The 23,728-nt window shown below is 45.6% G+C and overlaps 1 protein-coding gene across 4 annotated transcripts in view; it reads left to right on the top strand.

The window, feature by feature from the left end:
• The window catches only part of TECR (trans-2,3-enoyl-CoA reductase), a 286,254-nt gene that overhangs the window by 209,944 nt on the left and 52,582 nt on the right, over window positions 1-23,728 (top strand). For all 4 annotated transcript variants that reach the window (XM_086960913.1, XM_086960903.1, XM_086960922.1 and 1 more), the window contains 2 exons: window positions 9,357-9,462; window positions 9,679-9,751. In XM_086960913.1, coding sequence (XP_086817039.1) covers window positions 9,357-9,462; window positions 9,679-9,751 — 179 coding nt within the window. The remainder of the gene's footprint in view (window positions 1-9,356; window positions 9,463-9,678; window positions 9,752-23,728) is intronic.

Here is a 23,728-nt window from a genome sequence, read left to right as displayed (position 1 = left end):
TCCTTGGTTGTAGCCACTCCACAGCTCTCCTAGTAGGGTGTCAACCTTGCAACCACACCAGATTCCAAGATCATTCCCACTAAGTAGCTACAAGACCCAATGATGCCTCTGCAGGAGCACCAATCATTGCTTTTAAAAATGCCTGCTACTTCACCTTTACTTATAAGAGAACAGCAAATACAGATAAAGAATCCACTGTCTCTACTAATCACTCTCCTTTCAGACGAGGAAGGTATTGAGCTTGTGTCAAAGTGCACAGCGTTCTTTGACATTGCTGCAGAGTAGACAGTACAAGCTTTCCAAGTGCAAACAGTGGATTTGATAGCCATTTCCTCATTTTTTTCAGGAGTGCTATTTATGAACCCACCTCCACATTACCAGCAGTTAATGCTTTTTAGGTCGAGCCTTAACAGTGCTTGTGCTGTCTGTTTGAGATGTGTCCTCCCCTCGCAGAGACGCTCTCCTTCCTCCTATGGCGGCGCAATGCACATCCGGGCCAATGCGGCCGCCGCTCTGCCTCCATTACTGACCAGGCCCGGCCCAAAGCGAGGGGAGTCTGCGCCCCGGAGAGCGGCGTGCCTCCTGACCGGGCTGGGGCGCCCTCCGCCGGGTCCCTACACAAGCAGTGCGAGCCGGGACATGTCTAACCAGGGAGTCCGGAGGAACGGGCCCGTGAAGCTGTGCCTGACGGGTAGGAAGCGATGCGGCGTGTCCTGCCTAAACTTCCGTTTCTGCGAGTGCCCGGGCGCAGGGGGCTCTTTCGTTTTCTAACCTGTTTACTCGTTTGTTTTCACAGCACTTTACTTCCAAAACGTACCAGTAGGGCAGTCCGTTCTGTCCAGTCCTCATGGAACTCCTTATATTAAGTAAGGGCTTGTTCTGTGAGGAAACCATTCGCACTTTCCAACTGCATACGGAAGTGACGTCAAACTCCCTTTTTGAGGTGCAGCTGGAGAGAAGCACACGCGGTTGCTGAGTACGTGAGCGATAGGGAGTCGATTACGGGTTCCAAAGCGGCGCGCAGGGCTAAGAGCCCCGGGCGGTGATTTCTGTGGGGCTAAACTGCACCAGACAGAAGCCCACGTTCTCCAAGGGGCTCCGTAATAGTTATACGGAAGCCCCAGTTCTCTCTGAATCCCCACGGTACGGTCTCCGCCATGTTGGTGCTATTCGAAACGGCGGCAGGGTACGCCATCTTCAAGGTAAGGAAGGGGTGGGTCAGTGGGGAAAGTGTGGGATACATCGTGAGCACCCCGTGCTCAGAAGCCGGGATTGCTGTCTTCAATATCTGCTTTTTCTCATACACTGGTCATGCAGTGCTATTTTCTTCTAGCGCCACGTGTTTGTTTGGCGAGGGCATATATATCTTCTCCTCCCCCTTAAAGTAAGAAAGGGCTGTGGTTGAAGTTTTTGATATCCTGGAACTCTAACGTGGTCTTCTAAACATTTAAGCAATCGAAATTGAGGTTAATTCACTGAAAAGTTGGTCACAAGCCCTTGAAGTTGTTCCCGGTGTGGACCGATCGCCAGTTTGGCCCAGGGGCAGAGGTGTAAGCAGCTCACTTTAGCGCCCTTCAAGACTACCCCGGGGCCTTCAGCGGAACGCGCCGACCCCTGGGTCTGAAGTGCTCATCCGCGGAGCCCAGACTGCGGCTGCTGCACTCTATGGTACCGGAAGATCTGTGGCCTAACTTGCTGCATAGGCCGATGCAGACTGGGCCAGATGCTCGCCTGGGGGCGCGTCGGACCTCCATTGTGTGCTGCGCCTGAAGACTGGAGGGCCGGTGGAGCCGACTGCAGGCTGTGGGGAGTGGCCGGGCTCCTAGCCTTCAGCTGCGGTGGTGGGTGGGGGCCGGAGCATATGGCGGATCGGTAGCAGAGGTGGGGGGAGGGTGTGTGTGTGTGGGGGGGGGGGGGCTCTGGGTGTGTGTGTGGCTCTGGGTGTGTGGGTGCGTGTGTGTGTGTGTGTGTGTGGGTGCGTGTGGCTCTGGGTGTGTGTGTGGCTCTGTATGTGTGTGTGGCACTGGGTGTGTGGGTGTGTGTGTGCCAACTTGATCATTTCTGAGCACGTTAAGGCAGAACAGAGGGATCCAGATTATCATGTCTGTCCATATGCTTTGTATAGCGCTTTATGTAGATACTAATGGCGATTCGCATATTGGTAGCGATGTGTCCACGATTGCATGGTTGTCAAGGATTAGATATTGCTTTTCCCCGTTAAAAGTCTGTAGTCCAGCAGTACCAGTTGTTGCTGACATCAATAAAATGGTTCACATGCTGCATTGTTTAACTTTTCACTGTTCGTTACTTGTCTTGTGTTGTTGCTGGTCTGCACTGGTATAGTGTTCAAAGCTACATGTGTTGGTAAATTGTTCTCCGACGAGGCTGTGTCTTCGGTGCAGAAGGCACTGTAATGTTTTCAGTGTGCATGAACAATCCCGTGCTGCCACCGCTGTATTCAGGGCAGAGCCCCATTCTGTTCTCAGTCCTGAGCAGCCGGACGTCAGTGGTAGTACACAGTGGTGAGCAGTGATCGTGCGTGTTTAGAGCGCAACATGAACATATCAACCATTTGTGTTCCGTGCATGGTACTGAGCAGTAAGTACCATGTACAGTGCACAATCCAGGAAACCGCCCATGTTTTGTGAAAAATACAGAATGCACAGTGAGCAGCTTCTCCCTAGCAAATTTTGCACGATCTTGAGCAGTCTTCTTCCTACTTAATTGTGCACAATCCTGAGCAGACTCCTCCCTACCAAAGTGTGCACAATCCAGAGCAGGCTTCTTTCTCCCTACCAAATTGTGCGAAATTCTGAATAGTCTTCACCAATCTAATTGTGCGCAATCCAAAGCAATCTTCTCCCTACCTGTGTACAACCTGGGTGTGGGTGTGTGTGGCTCTTAGTGTGTGGGTGTGTGTGTGGCTCTGGGTGTGTGTGTGGCTCTGGGTGTGTGTGTGTGGCTGTGGGTGTGTGTGGCTCTGGGTGTGTGTGGCTCTTAGTGTGTGAGTGTGTGTGTGGCTCTGGGTGTGTGGGTGTGTGTGTGGCTCTGGGTTTGTGGGTGTGTGTGTTGCTCTGTGTTTGTGTTTGTGTGGCTCTGGGTGTGTGTGTGTGTGGTAGTAATTGCTGTCTGCTGAGCTCGTCCGTAGGGTACAATAGGTCTCACATTTGTGAGAGATTAAGCTAATCACAATGTAAATGACAATGCCATTTATTTATCTGTTTTCAAAAGCAACACATAAATACAAAATTTGTCATTTACAATGCCAATAGCTCTAACTTTTCCAAATGCGAAACCATTGCATTGTAAATGCTTGTTCTTGCTTGTCAGCATTTTTCGTGCCCTTGTTCCATTGCTTACATCAACAGCTCTTAAAGTAAATGCTGAATGGAATACTCTCACATTGTAGTCCCTTTTTCAACAAGGAAAGGCATTTCCAAATATATTTAGACATTTTCTGACTGCAAAGGAGGAGCTGTCGGTGGATGGGTTGAGACTCGATACAACATCCAATCATGTGGCATGCACGTCGCAAAGGTATTGCAAGTGCCTTCGCGTAAGGTACTTGAAGCAACTCAGAATCTACGGTTTTTAACGTTTCCTTTCCGGGCTATCCCTTGAAAATTGCTACGTTTTCCAAAAGCCTTACCCATGGCTCTGTTTAAATAGACAGATTATTTTGGTGCGGGGGTGGGGAGAGATGATTCTAGCAGACAGTATTCATGCCCCCCACCCCTTTTAGACATTCCTGAACACCCATTGTGCCCTTGTGCTTACACTACAGGCCACCTTGTTAACTTTCAAGCGCCTTGGGAACAGTGTTCGTGGCGTCCTTGCACAACAAGTGTGTTATTTATAACCATTGCTCATATTTGTTAGCATGTGGCCTTCATCAGATGTTTTTTATTTTCTTCACTGAAAATAACATTTTCCAGTTTCTTTTGTTTGATTCGAAGAGACCCCTCCTAACTAAAGGGCAGCAGTTTAATTCACACATGCGCCACTCCTGATCTCTCATTAAAACGTGGTTGTTAAACCAGGAAAGTAACTTTCTGGGCCATTAGTCCCTCAAGCCTTTGCAGCAGACTCACAGCCGCATGACATGGCTGACATTGCTGCTGATGGCTGTAATTGCGGCAATCTGTGGATGCTGCCTGTAGGCCTCTGCTCTGTTTCTGTTTAGCCCGGCACAACTTATTCCATAATGCAAACTTATCCGGATCACAGGCCATCCTTTTTTTTGCGTAATCTTCAACAAACATTGCTCTTCTAACATATCAGATGTGGAGTGCCTGGCCTAAACAGCAGTGCAGCGTCAGTTTTCTACAGCCTTTAACAAAACATATTCTACAATAATCACTGTTGGGAAATGTAAGCTTACATCTCAAACATAATTGAGTGGCCTAGGATTATTTTCATTTGGATAACCATTCTCACATGGATAAGTAAAATTACAGTTTTCACTCTGGTAATTACAATGTTTTCTCTGCGTTCCACACATGGTAAATCCGTACCTGCAGGGTTGGTCCTCCCCCTCCATTTTCTCTGCGGCAGATTGCTCAGCTAGCCTTGTGTCTTGTGTTTACTCTTTAGAGGGATCATATATGCATGCTCGGAGGTATGATTCTCTGCCGTTTCCTGTGATAATTAAATAGCTCAGTCCTCAGGCCATGGTAAAGTTCAGAGAAGCCCCACTGCAGCATGCGAGTCTCCAAATAATCATCTGCTTATTTTTTCCGTCTCTGGAGTGTGTTACATGGGAACATGTGGCCCATTTTTCTGTTCTAAATACAAGCTAACCATAGGCCTATGCCATTTTGACCATATATTGCACATATACTCACAGGGCACCAGCTTATGGACGGGGGTGTCGGTTAGCTCTGGAGAGCCAAAAGCAGGATGTTAAGTACAATGTGAGCTTGCCAGTACAGGCTAAATCACATTTTCTCTGAAAGTAGTGCGCTTTTGCCAGCAATACTTTACTGTCTGAATCCGATTAGGTTATGGGTCTCTAATATTAGTGGTAATTCAGTAGTAAATATATCAAATAATTTTCAAGATGCTATCCAATTATTGTTTACAGTTATAAATCAATCTTTATGGGGCGCATTTTATTATATATTCAGTTAGGCTCCTGGTTTTCCGTTTTAACCGGTTTTTACAGTTAAATACAGACAGAAAGCCATATATTTTCTGTCTGAGTTTATTTCTAAAAGTGGATAAATACAGAAAACTGGGCTTCTTTTAAGTGACTCTTGCTGTCTTTCATGAATTATAGCCCAACAGCTGAACAACATGGGAAGTTATAAAACATACATTTGTGGTATAATGCTAATATTTACCAGTGGATGTATTGTTATGTAATATTTGGCAGCTTAAATAGCTAAAACACAACACATTTCACAGTATGACTGTGTGCCTATCCGTTAAATAAATTTGGAAATGTACAGTTTTACAACTTCATTTATCCACAAGGCACTAAATAAATATGGATAAATACAGATAAAATGGGCAAAAAATAAATATGGATAAATACAGACGAAAATATATTTTAAAAAAATACCATAAAACCGGGAGCACTAATATTGAGTTACTTAGTTCTGTGATTTTAGGCTTGCTCAAACAGACAACATAAATGGTATCAAATGGCGCATACCCCTCCACGCCGACTGACAAGAAGAGACTCACTTATTCAGACAGAGCTCTAGCATACAGAGAGAAGAGCAGGCTAGTGAAAATTATTAATAGTTATTATTCTAGAGAGGGCTTCACATCCTACAACGGGTAAAAGGCCCTATGTAAATTTTTCAGTCCAGTGCATGAATATATTTTTACTTGCTTGCTCTTGTTTTATGACTTAAACGATTGTGCTGCTATTGTACTGTTATCAAGTTGATTTTATATATGAGAGAGCCACCGTTAGTAAATATTTTAAATTGTACCTTTGATGCAGAATAGCCCATTCTTTCTGTGATCGTTTGAAACTCCGTGGGGAACAGTTTTGCTGCAAGCCAGTGTTACTGTATAACCAGTTAGGCAAATAGTTATGATTATTAAAGGGGGCATTGTCCAACATTTCATCACATGATCCAGAGAAAGGGCAAAGTCCCTTATTTTATCCTACACATCGAAATAGGAACTTTTGGTCTGATATGATTTTCACAAACCCGAGTTAACCCCTCAAGAATTGAAGCTTTTTCACCTTAGTGATGAACCCTCTATTTGATTCTTAGGGCAGTTAACACACAAGACTCCATAAATGTTTTTATTTACAAGGTACCCAAGCCAAATTTGTGAATTTTTTCCTACTTGTTGGGGATTTAAAGTTACCCTGAAAACAGCCAAGATGGAGTACAACTGTTTTTCGAAGAAAAATTAGAAAAAAAGTGCTCTGCAAGAAATTCCCAAAATTTCTGCCTTCTCAGCTTCGAGGAACAGGCAGAGTTGTACAAGAAAAGTAATTATTTCCAGATTTTTAATTTGCAAGTCAAAATGTCCTGTTTTGTGGTTTGCAAGTACCGTTGTTTTTGTAGCTTGCCTGCCATTCTGGTTTATGTAAAACAGCAATAAAAACCCATCACAGACCGACAGCCACAGATCACTCGACATTTAATGATACTGGTTTTAACGGAGAGAAAGAAAAAAGTGGTCTGCATTTCAGTGAAACGTCAAGCCAAATCTCACTTCTTACAAAGAATGAAAAACAAATCAAATGTGTTTGTTGGGGAACACCGTTATATTTGTCTTTAGCGTGTTAGTTTTCTTTTTGACTCGGTCAGTGAAGGTGTGCATGTTTTTGAGCAGATGGGGAGAGTAGTCGTGCGAGTGCTCACTTGTATGCGGGCCTCAGTTTGTTCATGTACACTGCATGAGCTACCTGGGTGTGTTTGTGGGCGTGCAAGTGTATATGTGCTAGTGAAGGGCAAGTATGAGAGCTAGTGTGCGCGCAGGGGCCACTAGAGTAGTAAAATGCCTTGCACCACAGTTCGAGCAGGCATAACAAATGGAAAAAGAATGAAAGGGGAATGGAGTTGTGAAGTACATGCCGCTGATTGCCTGCAATACTTTGGTCTGTGTGTTCTAATCTAAAGAAGGTGAAACCAAAACACTCACCAATGCCATCTGAAGGGAGCACCACAGTAAAACGAAACCAGCTGCCACAGGCAGCAACATATATGAGTGACGACAAAGTCAACCAAAGGTAAGTAATGGGTGGGCTAAAATCCTCTTTATAGAGGGTTTTTGGTTGGTAATGAAACAATAGATTGTTGCAGTGACGGTGCATGCGCTATCTCAGGCGAGACCTCAAAATAAACGAAGGTGATAGTGCTCTCATCTGTAATTTATTAGGCCAAATGTTGATCTTCAAAAGTAACATACAGCTATGTTTGTCAAACTCTTCTGGTCATAGGAATATATACTGATTGTTGTTTGTCTTAAAACCTGTGATACCCAAAGCCATCAGCTGAGCTTCAGTTTCATTGTGTACCAAACCGTAATGCGTTCATAAGGTAAAATCTAATTAAAGAACAATGGCTTTGAAGGAAAGCTGTGCATTTTCAAAATATGCCCAAGATTAGTGGTATAGTGGATTCAGAATTTGGGGCTACCCATTTTGCGGTATTTAGAGTGGATTTTTTGCCCTGAAGAAGTTCATTCCCATGAACGAAACGCGTTGGCTGGCAATTTTTGTAAATAAAGGATCATTCACAACTTCAAAACATCACAAGACTTATTGATTTCTTGAATACTACTGGTCTTAATACAGAGTGGTGCACCGCTCCAATTTGACTTCTTCACGTGTCTGCACAGCAGTTGGCACCCAACAACGGCAAGTGCTGGAGCAGTTTTGTGCACACTGAAATTAGATTGACTGTTTTGCTCTACGTAATAAGGGAACAGTGCGGTCACTGTGTCCGCCGTTGTTTGGAACTATAATCGCCACAATTAATGTAATTTGTCAATTCATGTACCTGGAAATCATGAAATATTGAGCTGGACCTGCATGTTACACCAGAAGTCAGACTTGTTTGTTTTGTTTTTAAACCTGCCAAAGCCAACATTTTTAGTGCAGCCAGGAAATGGCACCCGCTTCCAGAAATGGTCCTTTTATTTACTTTGGGTTGACACCCCCTCAAACACGGACAAAACGGGCCAGGACAGCAAACCACTTTCTCAGAAGTGGTGAGGTGCATTGTGGGAAGCCACCGAGTGCCCCCATTTCCTGTGAAATGTGGAGAGCAGGATCGGATTTGAATGGTCGCAGATGTTGAGAAAGTGACGTAGAAGGGCGTCCCTTGAGCTGGTGAAGGTGATACAGCTATTGAACGTACCATGAGTTTATTTATTTTGTTGCAGTTTTATATAGTGCAAACTCGACCCAAAGGTACAAGGGCGCTTTACATGAGCACTAGTTACATTACTCAAGAACACATTCATTTTTTCAGTGGGCACAGGTAGATTAAGTGACTTCACAGAATCACAGGAAGTTGAGACCACACTCGAACCTGGCTCCCCAGCGCCAAAGTCAGCAGTTCTGGCCCTTACGCCACAGCCTTTTGCGAGCATGTGGATTTAGAGGGCCGGAAAGATTGGGGAGGTATTTCCCTGTGCAAGGGCTCACCACTATTCCTGTATCTGTGTCCAGTAACAGGTGGCAGGAAGTGATAAGGTATCTGGTCTCCGAGGGCGTAACTGGTACCACTGCAAACAAGCATTGAAAATGCAATAGGTATAGCCTTTGATTAAGTTAAAGCCATTTGCTTTGCTAATGGTATTGTATAGCAAAGCAAATGGCTTTAACTTAATGAAAGGCGAGACCTATTGCATTTTTAATGATTGCTTCCCTTCTCAGCCCGACAATTATATGTATAACATTTTAAAATATTCATAATGTGCTTTAGCCCATAACATCCAAGTGCTAGTGACAATACCCACCATAACTGCAAATAGTTTAGAAAAATATCTTTTTGATTTTCTTTCTCCAAATCGGCAATTTAATATTATTACGTTGTTTGTCAGGCAAGGAATTTCAAATTTCTACTTCCCAGGGTATCGGTCATTGTTCTCTTTGTCCTATGAAGCACAGCTATGTTCTTCCCTCCGGACCTGTAGTTTTTACCTGGTTGATATATCTGAAATGTTTTTTTTAAGGGTTTGTGGGCTTGGCATGGACTGCTTTGCAGGTAAGTGTCAATATTTTAAGTCTAACTCTGGCTTCTACTAAGTGTATTTCCCTCAGGAATGCAGTTGTGTATTCATCTGGGAGCATGCGTTATTTTTCTGGTTGTCTCCTTTTAAAGTTTTATGCTTTTTTCTGGTAGCCTGGTTTGATGGCGGACCTTTTTTTTTTTCAGCCTTGCTTGCATCTGCCACTCTTTCCACTACATCAAACGACTTCTAGAAACCTTATTTGTCCATCGATTTTCTCATGGCACCATGCCACTACGTAACATATTCAAGGTAAGTTTGTGGAATGGCTTTGTAAAACGAGAATGGTTGGTTGGTAATGTACAGCCTCCAGGTAGAGTGCTAAAGAAAATGTACTGTTATGGCTCTGACTTTCAAATAAGGAATGGCTGATTACTGTTTCGTGGAGGCTTGGGTGGGTTAATTGTGAATCTCACGATTGGTGAATAAATCAGTTTTTTTTAATATTTAATTTTATTTTTATTTTAGAACTGTACATACTACTGGGGATTCACAGCTTGGATGGCATATTACATAAACCACCCTCTGTACACTCCACCAAGTGAGTAGGGTCCTTCTTTGATGCCTTGCCTACACTGCAGCATGTGGACTTTTCATCGCTCTTACAATGCCTTTTCCGACCATGCTCTTTATAGTTTGTTAGTGTCATTGTGAAATGTCCTCTGTGATGGCTGGCGAGTAGCGCACGTCTTGAAAGTTCTTCAAAGCATATGAGGCTTTCGTAGCTGAGGATGGTACAAAGTCTTGTATTGCATAATTTGATACACAAGCTGAATAGCATGTTCTCACTTGGCTGCAGACAGTGTTTGGAGCATTTCACCTCTTGGCTGCAGTCAGCGATAGATTGTGCATACTGGTAAGGTAGCATGTATCTACACTGCTAAGGGGAGCATACACTGACCTCCAAAAGGGGCTGTTTTTGAAACTTCCATTAGTAAATTACATTGTTCTGAGCTTTGTTTGGTATTGTTGAAGCTGAAAGGTTGGTGGAGGTAGGTGCATTGTTGGTAGCATGTGTTGCTGTAAATGCACATGCTCTGCATACCCTGACGTTTGCAAGTTGTTTCTTTTTGAAGAAGTCTTTTGTGTCACAAGGTATCCTCCCTTAGTTGGCAATTCCCATCAACTCTCTTACCATCGGGTTTGGATGTATATACGCAGACGTTTGCAAGTTATTTTTCTTTGAAGAAGTCTTTCATGTCACAAGGTATAGTGACTCCTTCCTTAGTTGGCAATGCTCATCAACTTTGTTTCATTGGTTTTTCCCTCCATTGGGTTTGGATGTGTACCTACAGGACTCCGTGTTCAATGACTTGCAGTAATTTCCTTCTTGCCCAGTCTGTTGTTCTAAATCCAGGAAGAATAGAAGAAACTCAGCAAAAGATCTTCGACTTCACTGGGTTCTCAAGATGCTGTTCCACAGATACCGGTTTCCGATTAATGCGTTACTTTGACCCTCTGTGGTGCGAAGTGCCTCTCACCCCATAGAACTTTGTCATGGAAACTGTGCATAAAGTAATGGAAAGGGTTTCTTTCCAGTACTGCCCCTCTTGCAACTCGAAATTCTTGTGGACCGACCACCATGAGCCCAGTTAATTCTACTAATCCCTACAATGCACCTTATGACCCAGTGGCTATTGACGTCCCATGGGATGAGTGTCATTCCCCAATGCGATACTGATCTGTGCCCAGCTTGGCCTTCTTAACCCCCCCTCCCCCCCCCCCCCATGATGCTACAGCATACCTTAAAATGACAGAGGGCAGCCACGTTGCACCTGGTGGGCCTGCACATCCTCCAGGAGGTCGATGACTTTCTAATGGAGATTTTAAGACCCCACGCAGAGAGCAGTTCCTTTCTACTCACCAGGGTATGCTCAAAACCACCATAGCCACCTTCAAAGAACCTATTGAATCAAGAGTATTAACACCTTGGGTGGATAAAAAATATAAGCCCTCTCCAAGCTACCCACCTTACATATGTGGCAATATACCCCGTGACTTCCTCGTGGTACACACTCCGCATTGGTGTGCAAACACCCAGGACACAGGATCTGGTACAAGAAATAAATGCTGCATGGAAAAGAGTAGTGGTGCAGGCAGCTAAACGCTGGAGAAAGGCCTACTCTGTTGACCTGCTCTCCCGATACAACACAGTACATTGAGACAAGATACAGGACCTACTTCAGCACCTCCATTAGGAGTATAGGCAAAATGTGGAGGAATGGGTGGTGGAAGGAAAGACCATCTTCAGTGCAACCATCTGATGTGCTCTGGATGCCGCTGACACTGCTGCCTGAGGAGTTAACATTAGCATGCTGGTAAGCAGCCACAAATGGCTCTACCTCTGGTTTTCAGCCTGAAGTGCAACTGCATCTGCTCAACCTGCTCTTCGATGGGGTACACCTCTACGGCCTGCAGGTTGACCAGATGCTATAAAACCTGAGAAATTATTTTAAAAACCACCAAGGTCATGGTTGCCCTCCAAACATCCACCCCTGGAATATATACATCTTTTAGAGGAAGCAGTCGAAGCGCTCCTTCAAAAGGGTGCCAACCAACCAGTACCTATTCACCAACAGGGTAAAGGTGTGCATTCACATTGCTTCCTTATTCAAAAGAAGGACTGTTCACTTAGACCTATTCTGGACCAAAGGCCCCTCAACAGATGCATTCTTTCAGAACCTTTTCCACAGTGATGCTGCAGGATGTGATGGATCTACTCCACCAAGGTGATTTACATAATGGCACTAGATTTCAAGGAAGCCTACTTCCATATCCCCATCCATCCCACCCACCAACGCTACCTGCATTTTGTGGTAATTGACAGACATTATTGGTTCAAAGTACTTCCCTTTTGTGTCACCACTGCTCCAAGGGTCTTCATCAAGTGCCTGGCAGTTGTCGCAATTCACTTAGGGAGAGGGGACATCCACGTTTTGGCGACTGGCTGATCAAGAGTGCAAGCAACCAACAATGCCCACAGCACACACTTGATCATCTCTCTCCTTCACAGCCTTGGTTTCAGCATAAATGTGGGTAAGTCAAATCTACAACCCCTTCAAATCTAATTATTTATAGAGGATGTTGAACTTCGTTACCGGCAAAGCCTACCCAAGCCCGCAAAGGGTTGCAACCTTCGACCTTCTTGTACCCCTTTTTCGGCTACGACTACGTCTCAGTCAGAACTATGTGTCTCTTGGGTATCATGGCCCCCTGAATCAATATCGTGCCTCAAGCCTTGGCTACACATGCGCCCATTGTAATAGTGCTTCTCAGCACAATAGCCACAAGTGGAGGGTCAGATGGAGGATCTAGTGTTGGTAAAGACCAGTGTCTATCGCTCTCTGCTGTGTTGGAACAGCAGCCTTTCCTAGACCCAAATCTTCAAGTCCCCATCACCATGGATGCCTCTCAAGTTGGGTGGGGAGCTATTCTCCATCAAGCCACAGTGCAGGGTTTGTGCCCCCCCCCCCTCCCCAGCAGTAGCGCCACCACCTCAACTACAACTATCTTGAGCTCCTGGTGATACGTCTCACTCTGAAGCATTTCTACCCATCATCCTGCGTAAGGTAATTCTGGTCCGGACAGTCAACATGACCACCATGTACTACTTACAAAAACAAGGAGGATCCCACTCACTCACTCTCCCTTTCCATTCTAGCTCAGGCAGTCTGGCTTTAGGCGAATCCACCACAGCATTCTCCTTATGGCCATTACCTCCCAGTGGTGGACAACGACTTGGCAGACCTGTTAATCAGGACAGATCAACAAATCCATGAGAGCGAACTGTATCTGCAGGTACTGCACCGATACTTTCAGCATTGGCACACTCTGGACGTAGACCTCTTCGCAGCCCCTGAGAAGGCAAAATGCCCCAACTTCACCTCCAGGTCCCCACACCCCAAGAATGGTGCCCTATGGATTACCTAGTCAGGAATCTTTGCTCACTCTTTTCTGTCTCTCCCACTCCTTCCATTGGTGGTGCGGAAGATGTGGCAAAGATCTAAGACTTGGTGATGCAGTAGATGTGGCAAACATCTTAAGACCATCATATTTGTAGCCCTCAAGTGGGCCAGGCAGCCCTGATACTGTTCCCTGCATTAGCTGTCAGTCAGCCCACACGAGAAGCTCCCCGAAAGGCTGGACTTTCTCACCAGGGATCAAGGTCATATCAGGCACCCAGTTCCCAAGCAACTAAATCTAGCGATCAAGTGCCCGAGGTTTTAGGATTTGGTTATGTGGGTCTCCCTTAGGAATGCATGGACATCTTACTGGAGTCCTGGAGATGTACCAAACATGGATGTTATGTGGCAAAGTGGAAAAGATTCGCCCTCTGTGAGTACACACTGGGTACGTTCATAGGCACTGCGTAGCCTGCTGGTCCAACTTGCGCCACAGCGTTGGCTTCATTCTAATCTTTGTGTATTGTCTACTCTTCAATCTCTGGTGTTAGGAAGTGCTTATCTCCTCGGTCTTTCCTCTGGTCATTGCCAGGCAGGGGCTCATGTCCCTCTACTCCTAGTCTCGGCCGATGTTATCCTTACAAGTCTCTCTGTTGAGAGATGCTCATTGTCATTTATACAATGTCTGTATATGGTTATAAATACATTTTTCTGAATATATATCTGTATGTGATTTACTGTGTTTTGACATATGTTCTGTCCTGCTATGGTTCATATCAGTACAGTAGGTACCTACTGTGCGAGCTGCTGTGTTTCCCTTGTCTCTCTTTATAAAAAAAGAAAAGTGTGTGTGTGTGTGTGTGTGTGTGGTTGTGTGTGTGTGTGTGTGTGTTTGGGTGGTTGTGTGTGTGGGTGGTTGTGTGGGTGGTTGTGTGTGTGGTTGTGTGTGTGTGTGTGTGTTATACTGATACACATACTATGTTTTCCCGTGTTGCAGTATCTTGGGTTTCCTAGCCCAAGATATTCTCTCACTCTCTCTTTTCTCTCCTCTCACTCTCTCTCTCTTTTCTCTCCTCCTCTCACTCTCTCTCTTTTATGAGAGTGACCCTTATGTTAGTGTACTGCTTCTGCCGGTATCCTTTGGCCAATGTACTTTTGTGTATGGTTGGTCAGTATCACTACCTGGTGATACGTTCTGTGCCTTTATGCCGACACATATGTGCTGTTGATGCTACATTTCATGGGCTTTTGCATGTGTGTGGTGTTGCTTCCATGGTCCACACGGTCTGCATATGTGTATCCCTATTACTAACCTGTTTCTCCTTGTAGTCATGGTTTAGTATATCTCTACATGGGTGACATCTGTCTCTCTACATGTCATTCTTGGCATGCTCATTTTGTACGCTCTGACTCTGTCCTGCTGTTTTGCCCTTTCTCTGGAATTTTTATTTTTTGCAGATCCATGGGATCTTGCACACAGTTCTGCTCCTTATTCTTGTTACAGAAGCTTATGGATTTTCTTTCATTGTGCGCTGGCCGTTCTGGTTTCTGTGCAGTCTCTTTGTCCCTTCCTGGAAGGTGAAAGTCTTGTACTGTCCTCTGAGGGACTGTGGTGACATTGCCTTTCCTTGTTCATGCTTTTAACAAAGCTTAATGGGTCTAGTGTCAGCCATGCTTGCACTTGCTGTTTCCACCTGTTTTAATCAATCTTTATTGACTGATTGGTTCTCTTTGGAACCTGGTGGGCTTCAGTCACAGACCCTCCTCCAATGTGGTTTAGCTTTAGTATCTAATCTAAGTTAAAGAATCTGCGCCTAAATGTCTCAATCAGATGAACAAGTTACTTACCGTCGGTAACAATGTATCTGGTAGAGACACAGTCTAGCTGCAGATTCTTTAACACCCACCACTGGGAGAAGAGACCTTACTGTCGAGGATGGACACAGTGGCCAGATGCTTGGCATCCAGTGCGGGTACACCATGGAAAAGTCCCTCTACATCACGTACTTTGACATCAAAGTACCATCCTGAATCGAAGAGCTGCTCATTGTTGAAGCACTACTCTACTTCAGTGTCTTTACTGGAGAAGAGTGCATTGACATAAGGGAGCATTGTGCTCGATTATTCTCAGAGTGGGTTAGGAAGTTGAAAAGGAGATGACTTCCTGAGACATGGGATTCAGAATACTGAAGTCTATTCACTGACTCGTGAAGTATCATCTTCTATACATCTTTTGGTGACTCCCTCCTGTGAGAAGGTGGCCTGATATGCAGTGCTCACTATTCTAGTGAACACTATGTATCAGTCCAGCAACCCTTATTGATGATTGGTTGTAAGGCAACCTTATAGACCAGCTATCCTAGTAGCGTGGATACGAGCAGTCTAAGGCTAAAGACTCGAGAGGGCGTGTTAAGCCAGCTGTTATACCACACATATACCCCTTGAACACCAAGTGAAAGGACACCACACAAGTGTTATGAAAATAAACAGTGTATTTATTAAAATCACAACAGCCCTGAACTCTTTATGAGGACAGGGTACTAAGCACAAAACAAAACTCTTACGAAAATACTTAAGTTAGCACAGTATATACAAATGCCCGAGGGGCACGGAAAACCATATACTCTGAAAGTGGAATGTGAAATTACTAGCAGGTAAGTACAGTACTAATAGGCTTTGGAATCGCTAGGACTTGACTATAGAATCGTTAGATTACTTCTAGGAGACCCAGGGGACTCGGGTGCAGAGTGTGCACTCTCACGCGTGATGCGGGACAAAGTCTATGGTAGCTAGATTTCACAGAGTTAGTGTTCTCGGGTGAACCCGACCTGGTAGGAGGAAAACGAAAGTGGATTCTGACCCTTGGATAGTGAGGCTATGCTGGGGCACCGAAATGCCGAAGTTACCTAGCCCAGGGGCTGCAGCTGCATAGGTCTCAAAAGACGTCGGGAATCCTCGTAGACGGACCAGGAGCCTGAAAGAAAGATGCTGGCAGGCGACCAGTGAAGAGAGTTCGAAGTGATCCAAGCCTGGATCTTGAAGATAGATGACACCTGAAAGCAGAGGGGACCAAGTTCGTGACTACTAGCCAGTAGTCAGGTGGCACCAGGAGGGCACCGGATGGTAGTCACCTCGACTAGGTGAGTGGGTGACGCTGTGCTCTGCAGATCTCACGGACCAGGAGGCGTTGTCGGCGACCAGGATGGAGGAGCGAGCTGTCCCACGATGGATGAAGCTGTCGGCGTCGCTGGACCCAGGATTGGGCAACAAAGCCTTGGCAAATTCAAGCCCACGCGGTGGACTCAAAATGGCGCCAGGAGGGTCCGGGGTGCCTCTCTTGAAGAAGGAAGCAAGGGCCAGTCTGGAGCAACCAGACCAGCAGCAGTGATGTCGTCGGGCGTCGTGAAGAAGGCCACAAGCCAGCGGGCTAGTAGCCAAACAACGCGGTGAGCAGCAAAAAGCAGAAGGGCCCCACGCAGATCGTGGAGATGCTGGAGGGCTGATCTTCGGTGCTGGAGCTGCTCAGGGTCGGGGCTTCTCGGACCCCAAAGCACTCACCAGAGGTACACTCGGCGGGCTTGTTGTGAAGAAGTCGTGCAGTCTTGGCGATCGTCGGTCCCTCGAGGTCTCGTCTCACTCACGGTTCTCAGCTTGGCTGTAGAGGTGAGTAGAGGTCAGAGGTGCCAGGGAAGCCGGGTCTCGTCGAGCTGGGTCGTCGGATTCCTGAGGAAGGACTTGCAGCAGACCGCAGTGTTCTTGATGGTGCCTGCGGATGCAGGGTGACTACTCCTTAGCCACAAGGGAGAATCTTGAAGAAGAAATCTTGATGTCCTTTCGCAGAAAGTCGTGTCTTGATTCCAAAGATGATCTAATTTGAACAGGGGGCCCGCTCCTATCTTTATACTAAGAAAAGGGGCTGACCCGGTGACTAGGTCCTGCCTATGGGTGGGACTAGGAGGGGGGTGGTTACACCCCTCTCCCATGCCGGGCTTTCCCCAAGCCAGGGGCTGGTGTGCCCCTGGAACTGGTTCTGACCGGCCTATGCGTAGTGAGCACCGGGGTGCCACTCAGCAGTCACCTTCCTGTAAAGCCCTGCCTACCCAGGATACACAAAACCCTGTCTGGGACGGTGCTTGCACTGCCCTCGACAGGAAACCCTTTGTCCAGGCTCCCCTCGCTGGAAGGACTCCCAGCTGCAGGGGGTCAGACTCGTGTCTGTGGTGGCAGCATCTATTTTGTGGAGCTGAGGCTTCGTTTAACTTTAACCGGGGTTCACAGTTACATACATGTCGTGTCCCTCTAGAAGGGTGGAATGCTAACCCCGTCGCCAGAATTGGCGAGGGGTTAGTATTCCAATTCGTACGACACCTTACTCGACATGTTTTGATAAAGCAATACCAAAGATAGCATTTAACCGCGAGGATTATAATGCACTTAAGAGTATATGGTATGCGTTATCATGGAACAGCTATTAGGACTTGGTTCCGCAAGCTGCAAACGGGCCCAGCTCATGCCAGAGCACCATCTCACACGATTCCAAGCACTCTGCCTTCAGGATTGTCAAGGCCTGCCAAAGGAGTGACTGATAGGAATCTGTGTGTCCATTCTTAGGGTTAGATATAGGTATACTATATCTACAGCAAAGGGTGATAACACGACTTTGCCCCAGCTGTCATGCAGCCAGTTGTGTCAAATTTAGGAGGCCAGCCAGGGGTGGCATAATACATGCTTCAGCCCCTGGTAGGCCCTGGGTACACCTATGCCCTGAGTTACAGGGTCTGATAAGGTGGCCCAGTACCAATTGGAAATGTACCTAAGGTACATGGAATCCATTTTACAGAGAGAGCAGTAGGCCTGGGGTCCTGATTGGCAGGGTCCCAGGTCGACTATGTCAAAAACCAGCTAAAACACAGGGCAAAAAGTTGGGGGCAACCATAGTCAGGAGGTACCTTCCTACACCTCCCCAAGTGAGCCAGTGTCTCCTTTTTTTCTGTCCTTCATCTCCAGTCTCATCACCAGTGTCTTCACCAGTTCCAACTTCACTGGCTACTCCAGCTGCACCTCCACCTGTTACACAATCCTATCTCACAGCACCCATTGGACATCTTAGGATTTCTCACAGAAGATCGGGTTTCTCCTGCCAGATGCAGATGCTTCTGTTGGTGTCATTCTAGGCAGAGATCCAGAAGATCTAGGCAGTCTGGTTTGGTTAGGATGATTTCTTTATAATCTATCTCCATTAGAGACTACTCGCCTAGTCTGATGAACTCTCCGACCCCCATGCCGGAGTGTGTCACCTAGCAGATGGCTTCTGTTAGGACATGGATTTTCCATGTTTGTACACAAGCACATTGCCCCCAGCTCTGTGTGCCCACCTGCATTAAATCTGGTTTCCTGACTTTGGCCATGGTGTCACACTTCCCTCGGTTTGTATTAGGCAGCGCCATCTTGGGGGTAACTTCTTCACAGCAGCGACACTCAGGGCAGCGTGCTAGGCGGCGTGAATACTGCAAGGTATTTAAAACGGCCATGGCAGCGCGCAACGTTCGCGCGCAGCGGGAGCACGCCGGAGTCACGCCAGAGACCAGCCCGTCTGTGCCCGTCCGTGCACGAACGGGCCCAGGCCTCCTGGTTGTAGTATCACGTATTCATCGGAAACTCTTCATGGTTTACATTCTAATAAGGTGAGATTGAGTCCAAATATTATCAGCACGCTAAAAGATATGCATATTTTGAAACCCATCAAAGCAAGTTCCAATTTAGATCATCTTCTATTGAAGGTTGGGAGTTTGAATACACGATGTCTCCATAAGCACCACCTGGAAATATTTACCCTTCTGCAAGAGGGAAATATAGATATCCTAACCCTAACTGAAACGTGGTTAGATGATAATTCAGTACCGGACATCATAGCAGCCCTTCCGGAAGAGTATGATGCGGTTTGGCATAATCGGGCTAATAGCTCACGTGGCGGAGGAGTTGCAATTTTATTTAAAAAGTATTTGAGAGTTGAAAATCTCATTGCGGAATCGGTTGATCTGGCAGACCTACTTGGAATAAAGGTGATTTTTAACAACTCATGTTTTGCGCTTCTTACAATCTATCGGCCCCCTAACACTACTTTAACATTTAATGATTTCTTCGCCCTTATTCTATCAAATATCTGCACTAGATACCAAAAGGTAGTGGTAACCGGTGATTTTAATCGACACTGGGAAAAAACACCTAAAGATTCGATATCTCGACAATTGGAGTTCTCTATGTCCTCAATTGGCCTGAAGCAACTGGTAGATGGTCCCACGCATAACAGGGGACACACGCTTGACCTTGTCTGGGCCTCGGATCCTGAAGTGACGATTCAAGACATCCTACCCTGCGTTTGGTCGGACCACTACCTGATTAATTATGTTATTCCCATTAATGGAAATTCCGTAACCAAAGCCCCAAAAATGAAGAAAGTTCGCCAATGGAAGAAGGTTGACTTGCAAACCTTGACAGACACTCTTCCATTCTGTATTAATCCCCTTAGCGGCAATCTAGATCAGGATTATATGAATTTAACTCAAAATTGTACTCAGGCGATCGATCAAATTGCCCCAGAGAGGCTACAAAAAGCTAAAGGGCTGGGGAAAGGTGCGCCGTGGTTCACCTCTCTCTTGAGAGAACATAAGAAAGAGCTTAGTCGTGTGGAAAGGAATTTGAGGAAGACTAAGGAGGAAACTGATCGTGAACATTATAAAGTCAAATTAAACACCTATAAGAAATTGATTCTGACAGTTAAAGCAGAATACTTTGACACGCGTATAAAGCAGGCGCAAAATGTTCAGTAGGAAACGTTTAACATCTTGAGAGAATTGACAAAGATACCGGTCAAAGCTGATACAAAGATTGACAGTAACACCTTCCAACAGTATTTCTCAGAGAAAGTGCAAACTATTCTCTCTGAGATTAAAAATAATACAGTAAGTGGATTTATCCCATTGCAGAATACTGAAGTTCCTCAAGACTGTACCATTTAAAGGTTTCCTGAAATTAACTCTACAAAGCTTGAACAATTGATGAATAGCATTAAATTAGGTTCGCCAGCTGACCCCTGTCCCCCTGGGGTCTTCCGGGCGGCGCGCCCCATTCTGGGAAATCCTATTGTCTCCTTTCTCAATATGTCATTGTTGAAGGGATATCTTCCACCTAGTCTTAAGGAGGCTCGGGTTAGACCTTTGATAAAAAAACGGGGGCGGATTCAGCTAATCTGAAAAATTATCGACCGATCTCCCAATTACCATTTATATAAAAAATTCTAGAACAACACGTGCTACAAGACCTCTCTTCTTTTTTGGAGTCTCACAACCTCCTTCATGGGCGTCAGGCAGGCTTTCGTGCACACCATAGCACCGAGTTAGTGATGCTCTCGGTGCTGGACGAGCTTAGAGGCATGGCTGACAGTAGGAAACCAAGCGCCCTGATACTTTTAGATCTGTCAGCGGCGTTTGATACTGTCAGCCATGACCTGCTCCTGAAAAGAGTGGCCAGCTCGGGAATAAGGGGGGCAGCTTATAAGTGGCTAGAATCCTTCCTAACGGGAAGGCAACAGAGGATTCAACAGGGAGATGATCTCTCCGATGTAGGTATGGTGGAGTGCGGAGTCCCGCAGGGCTCAGCACTATCGCCACTACTTTTTAATCTGTACCTACAACCTCTGATTGAGTCTTTAGTGCACATGGGTTGTCGAGTGTTTAATTACGCCGACGACACTCAGCTGCTTTTTAGCATTGAGAACTCTACTATGGCTCAGGCGCATGTGTTAGAAGTTCTTAGATACACAGTCAGTTGGATGATGGTCAACCTACTGTAAATTAATCCCGAAAAGACGGAAGTCTTGGTGGTATCCACTGGTACATCACCTTGAGGTGATTTTGTATTGGCCGCAAGAACTTGGTCCTACTCCAACACCAGTAGCAAATGTAAAAAGCCTTGGCATAAAAATTGACAGCGATCTGTCAATGTCTGCCCAGATTTCTACGGTAGTTGGCATATGCACTGGTCTAATCAGTCAATTGCGTAAGCTAGTTCCTCATCTCTCTCAATCAATGCTGCACACGGTAGTTTCAACCACAATTATATCACGATTGGACTATGGCAATGTCCTTTATTTAGGCCTGCCAAACAGTCTGATCAAGAGACTGCAGGTGGTCATGAACGATGCGGCACGTTTAATTTTTAAGCTCCCCAGAAGAGCTCATGCCTCCCCCCTATTGCTTAGGCTTCACTGGCTCCCCGTGAAGCAGAGGGTGGAGTTTAAGAGCTTGTGTGTAGCACATAAGGCAATATATGGACAAGCACCGGTCTACCTAAAGGATCGTTTGATGCCTTATAATCCTAAACGATCGCTTAGATCTTCGGATGCTCAGCTGTTGGTTTGCCCTCGCTTCAAACTGGCAACAAAGGGCGGAAGATCCTTTTCCACACTAATTCCACAGCTGTGGAACAAGCTGCCAGACATGCTTCGTAAAGAGGCCAATCTTCTACAGTTTAGAAAGCAGTTGAAAACAACTTTATTCAGGGAAGCCCTTGGCCCCTTTCAATCATAGGGTATTCTATTCCTTTTCCAACTGGAAATTGTTGTGTTTTCTTGGTCTGAAAGCGTCTTGAGACCTGCTGGTGATTTGGCGCTTTACAAACTAAAGTAACAATAACAATAACAATCTAGTGTACGTGCCTGTCCCTGACAATGCAAGGTCCGGGACCTAGCCTGTGACCTGTAGGGGCACACAAAGCATGCCCTCGTAGTGAGCAGAGGATTTATGTCCCTTTTGGGTGTAGCACATAAAGCGATGGTAGCAGCGTACCATGTTTAGTGATTTATAGTATGACCAGGCATTTTTATCTGGGTCAGTTAGAATGTGGGCTACTGGCCCCTCTTGTGTAAAGTTCTGGTGTAATGTGTACCCAGAACTCTGAGCTGGTCTCATGTCTATGTTGATGCATGTACAGTGAGCCTCAGATATGAGTAGTAGTAATAGTGTGTAATATTAACCAGCACCACACAACTCAGGCCATTTCACAGTGACCTAGAAAGTATCAGGCTATTAGGGAGTACAAGGCATTGCAACTGTATTATCACAAGCATCACCAATCTCTGGAATCCAGCTGATGATCTAGCATTGGACAAAATATCCCCAAAGAGTTAATCTAAGATAGTCATTTTTAGGTCGAGCCATGCGCTGCTCTATGGGGAGGCTTCTTGTAAGCACTCCCAACTTCCAACAGACTTCTCTGTTTGAATTTATTCACACCCACACATTTTAGTGGGCATTGCGTGTGGCTTTCAAAAAAGAAAGCATGCAAATGGCCAAAGGCGGGGTTATGTCCCGCCTTTTCTGTAAACGTCCTCTCCCATGTCCTATGGGTCTCGGGAGCGAGTAGAGCGTGCAGTGTGCCAGCTGCATTCCAGGATCAGGTTACTAATTAACCCAGTGCAGAAGTCCGCGTTTGTTTGTCATGTATTTTTGTTCTGTCATTCATATCCGCCTTTTAGATGCTAGACTTCGCCATGACCAGGGCACATCCTCCTTCTGAAATGACTAAAGTGGCTGCAGGGTTGTGAGGGAAGCTTTTCTCTCAAATACGCTGCAGCGATTACCAGCAACATTCTTTTCCTAAACATATTAACACTGCGTCGAGCAATTGAGCCAAGAATGTACGACTTGGCTATTTACGTTTTTAAATAATTTGCTTTGTATTTTTTGTTGGCATTGAGACTTTAAAAAAATTCCAGTTCACGATCTGCGCCTAGCTCTTTAAATAGGAGCCAGGCATTAGATATTCTATCACTTTTAATAGTCCTAGAACTATTTTCAAAATGTGGTGCTGGTGTCATATCTTTAAAGCTGAAAGTGTAAACCATCCTTAACATCCTTCAAGAACTGCGCGCTGCTAGTTCCACCTCTAGTGGTCAGTGTAAGTATTTTATTTAATATTGGTGTATCGCTATTTCCATCCTTCCATAATCATGCATATAAAACTTATTTCTGTGGGTAACAAGTTACTTGAAGGTTTCGAAGCCAGTGCGTCTTGGCTGCAACTTTGTGGTGTTCCAGATCACAAGTGCCCAGTCCACAAGGGATTCGTCAGCACGAAACACCAGTGAACCCACCAGTTTCTTACAGCCCCCTCAAACCGATGCCATACAGTCCTTTACCAGCACACAGAACATAGAAACTGTCAACACTTAGTTTTCGTTTGTGAAGTGTTAACCGCTTTCAGGTATGACCGGAAAAACTCCCCTGGGTGGATTGTGTGGTCCTTAGCAGGATGCAACTAAAAGACCTTCCCTTAAAAAGTAAAACATTTTAAAGTGAATCAATGATGTTTCTGAAACGGAACTAAACCTCGACTCTGAATTATGTAAAGTCTCTTGGCTTGGTGACTGGAGCGTGTGTGTATTTGTGTGTGGGGGGGGGTTAGACGGAAAAGGGGAAGGGGACTCCACGTGTGTTTTTTGTCATCTTGTGTGCAGTGAAAGAATTTTTAATCCGTTTCTCTTTGACCAAAGTTCTGAGGAATGGCTGCATTTGAGCCAGTCTCTTAAAGGGAACTCTATTCACAAATAGATATTA

Source organism: Lissotriton vulgaris, chromosome 1_1 (assembly GCF_964263255.1).
Source record: "Lissotriton vulgaris chromosome 1_1, aLisVul1.2, whole genome shotgun sequence".
In the NCBI taxonomy this organism is placed as follows: domain Eukaryota; kingdom Metazoa; phylum Chordata; class Amphibia; order Caudata; family Salamandridae; genus Lissotriton; species Lissotriton vulgaris.
This window is presented reverse-complemented; position numbering and strand designations above follow the sequence as displayed.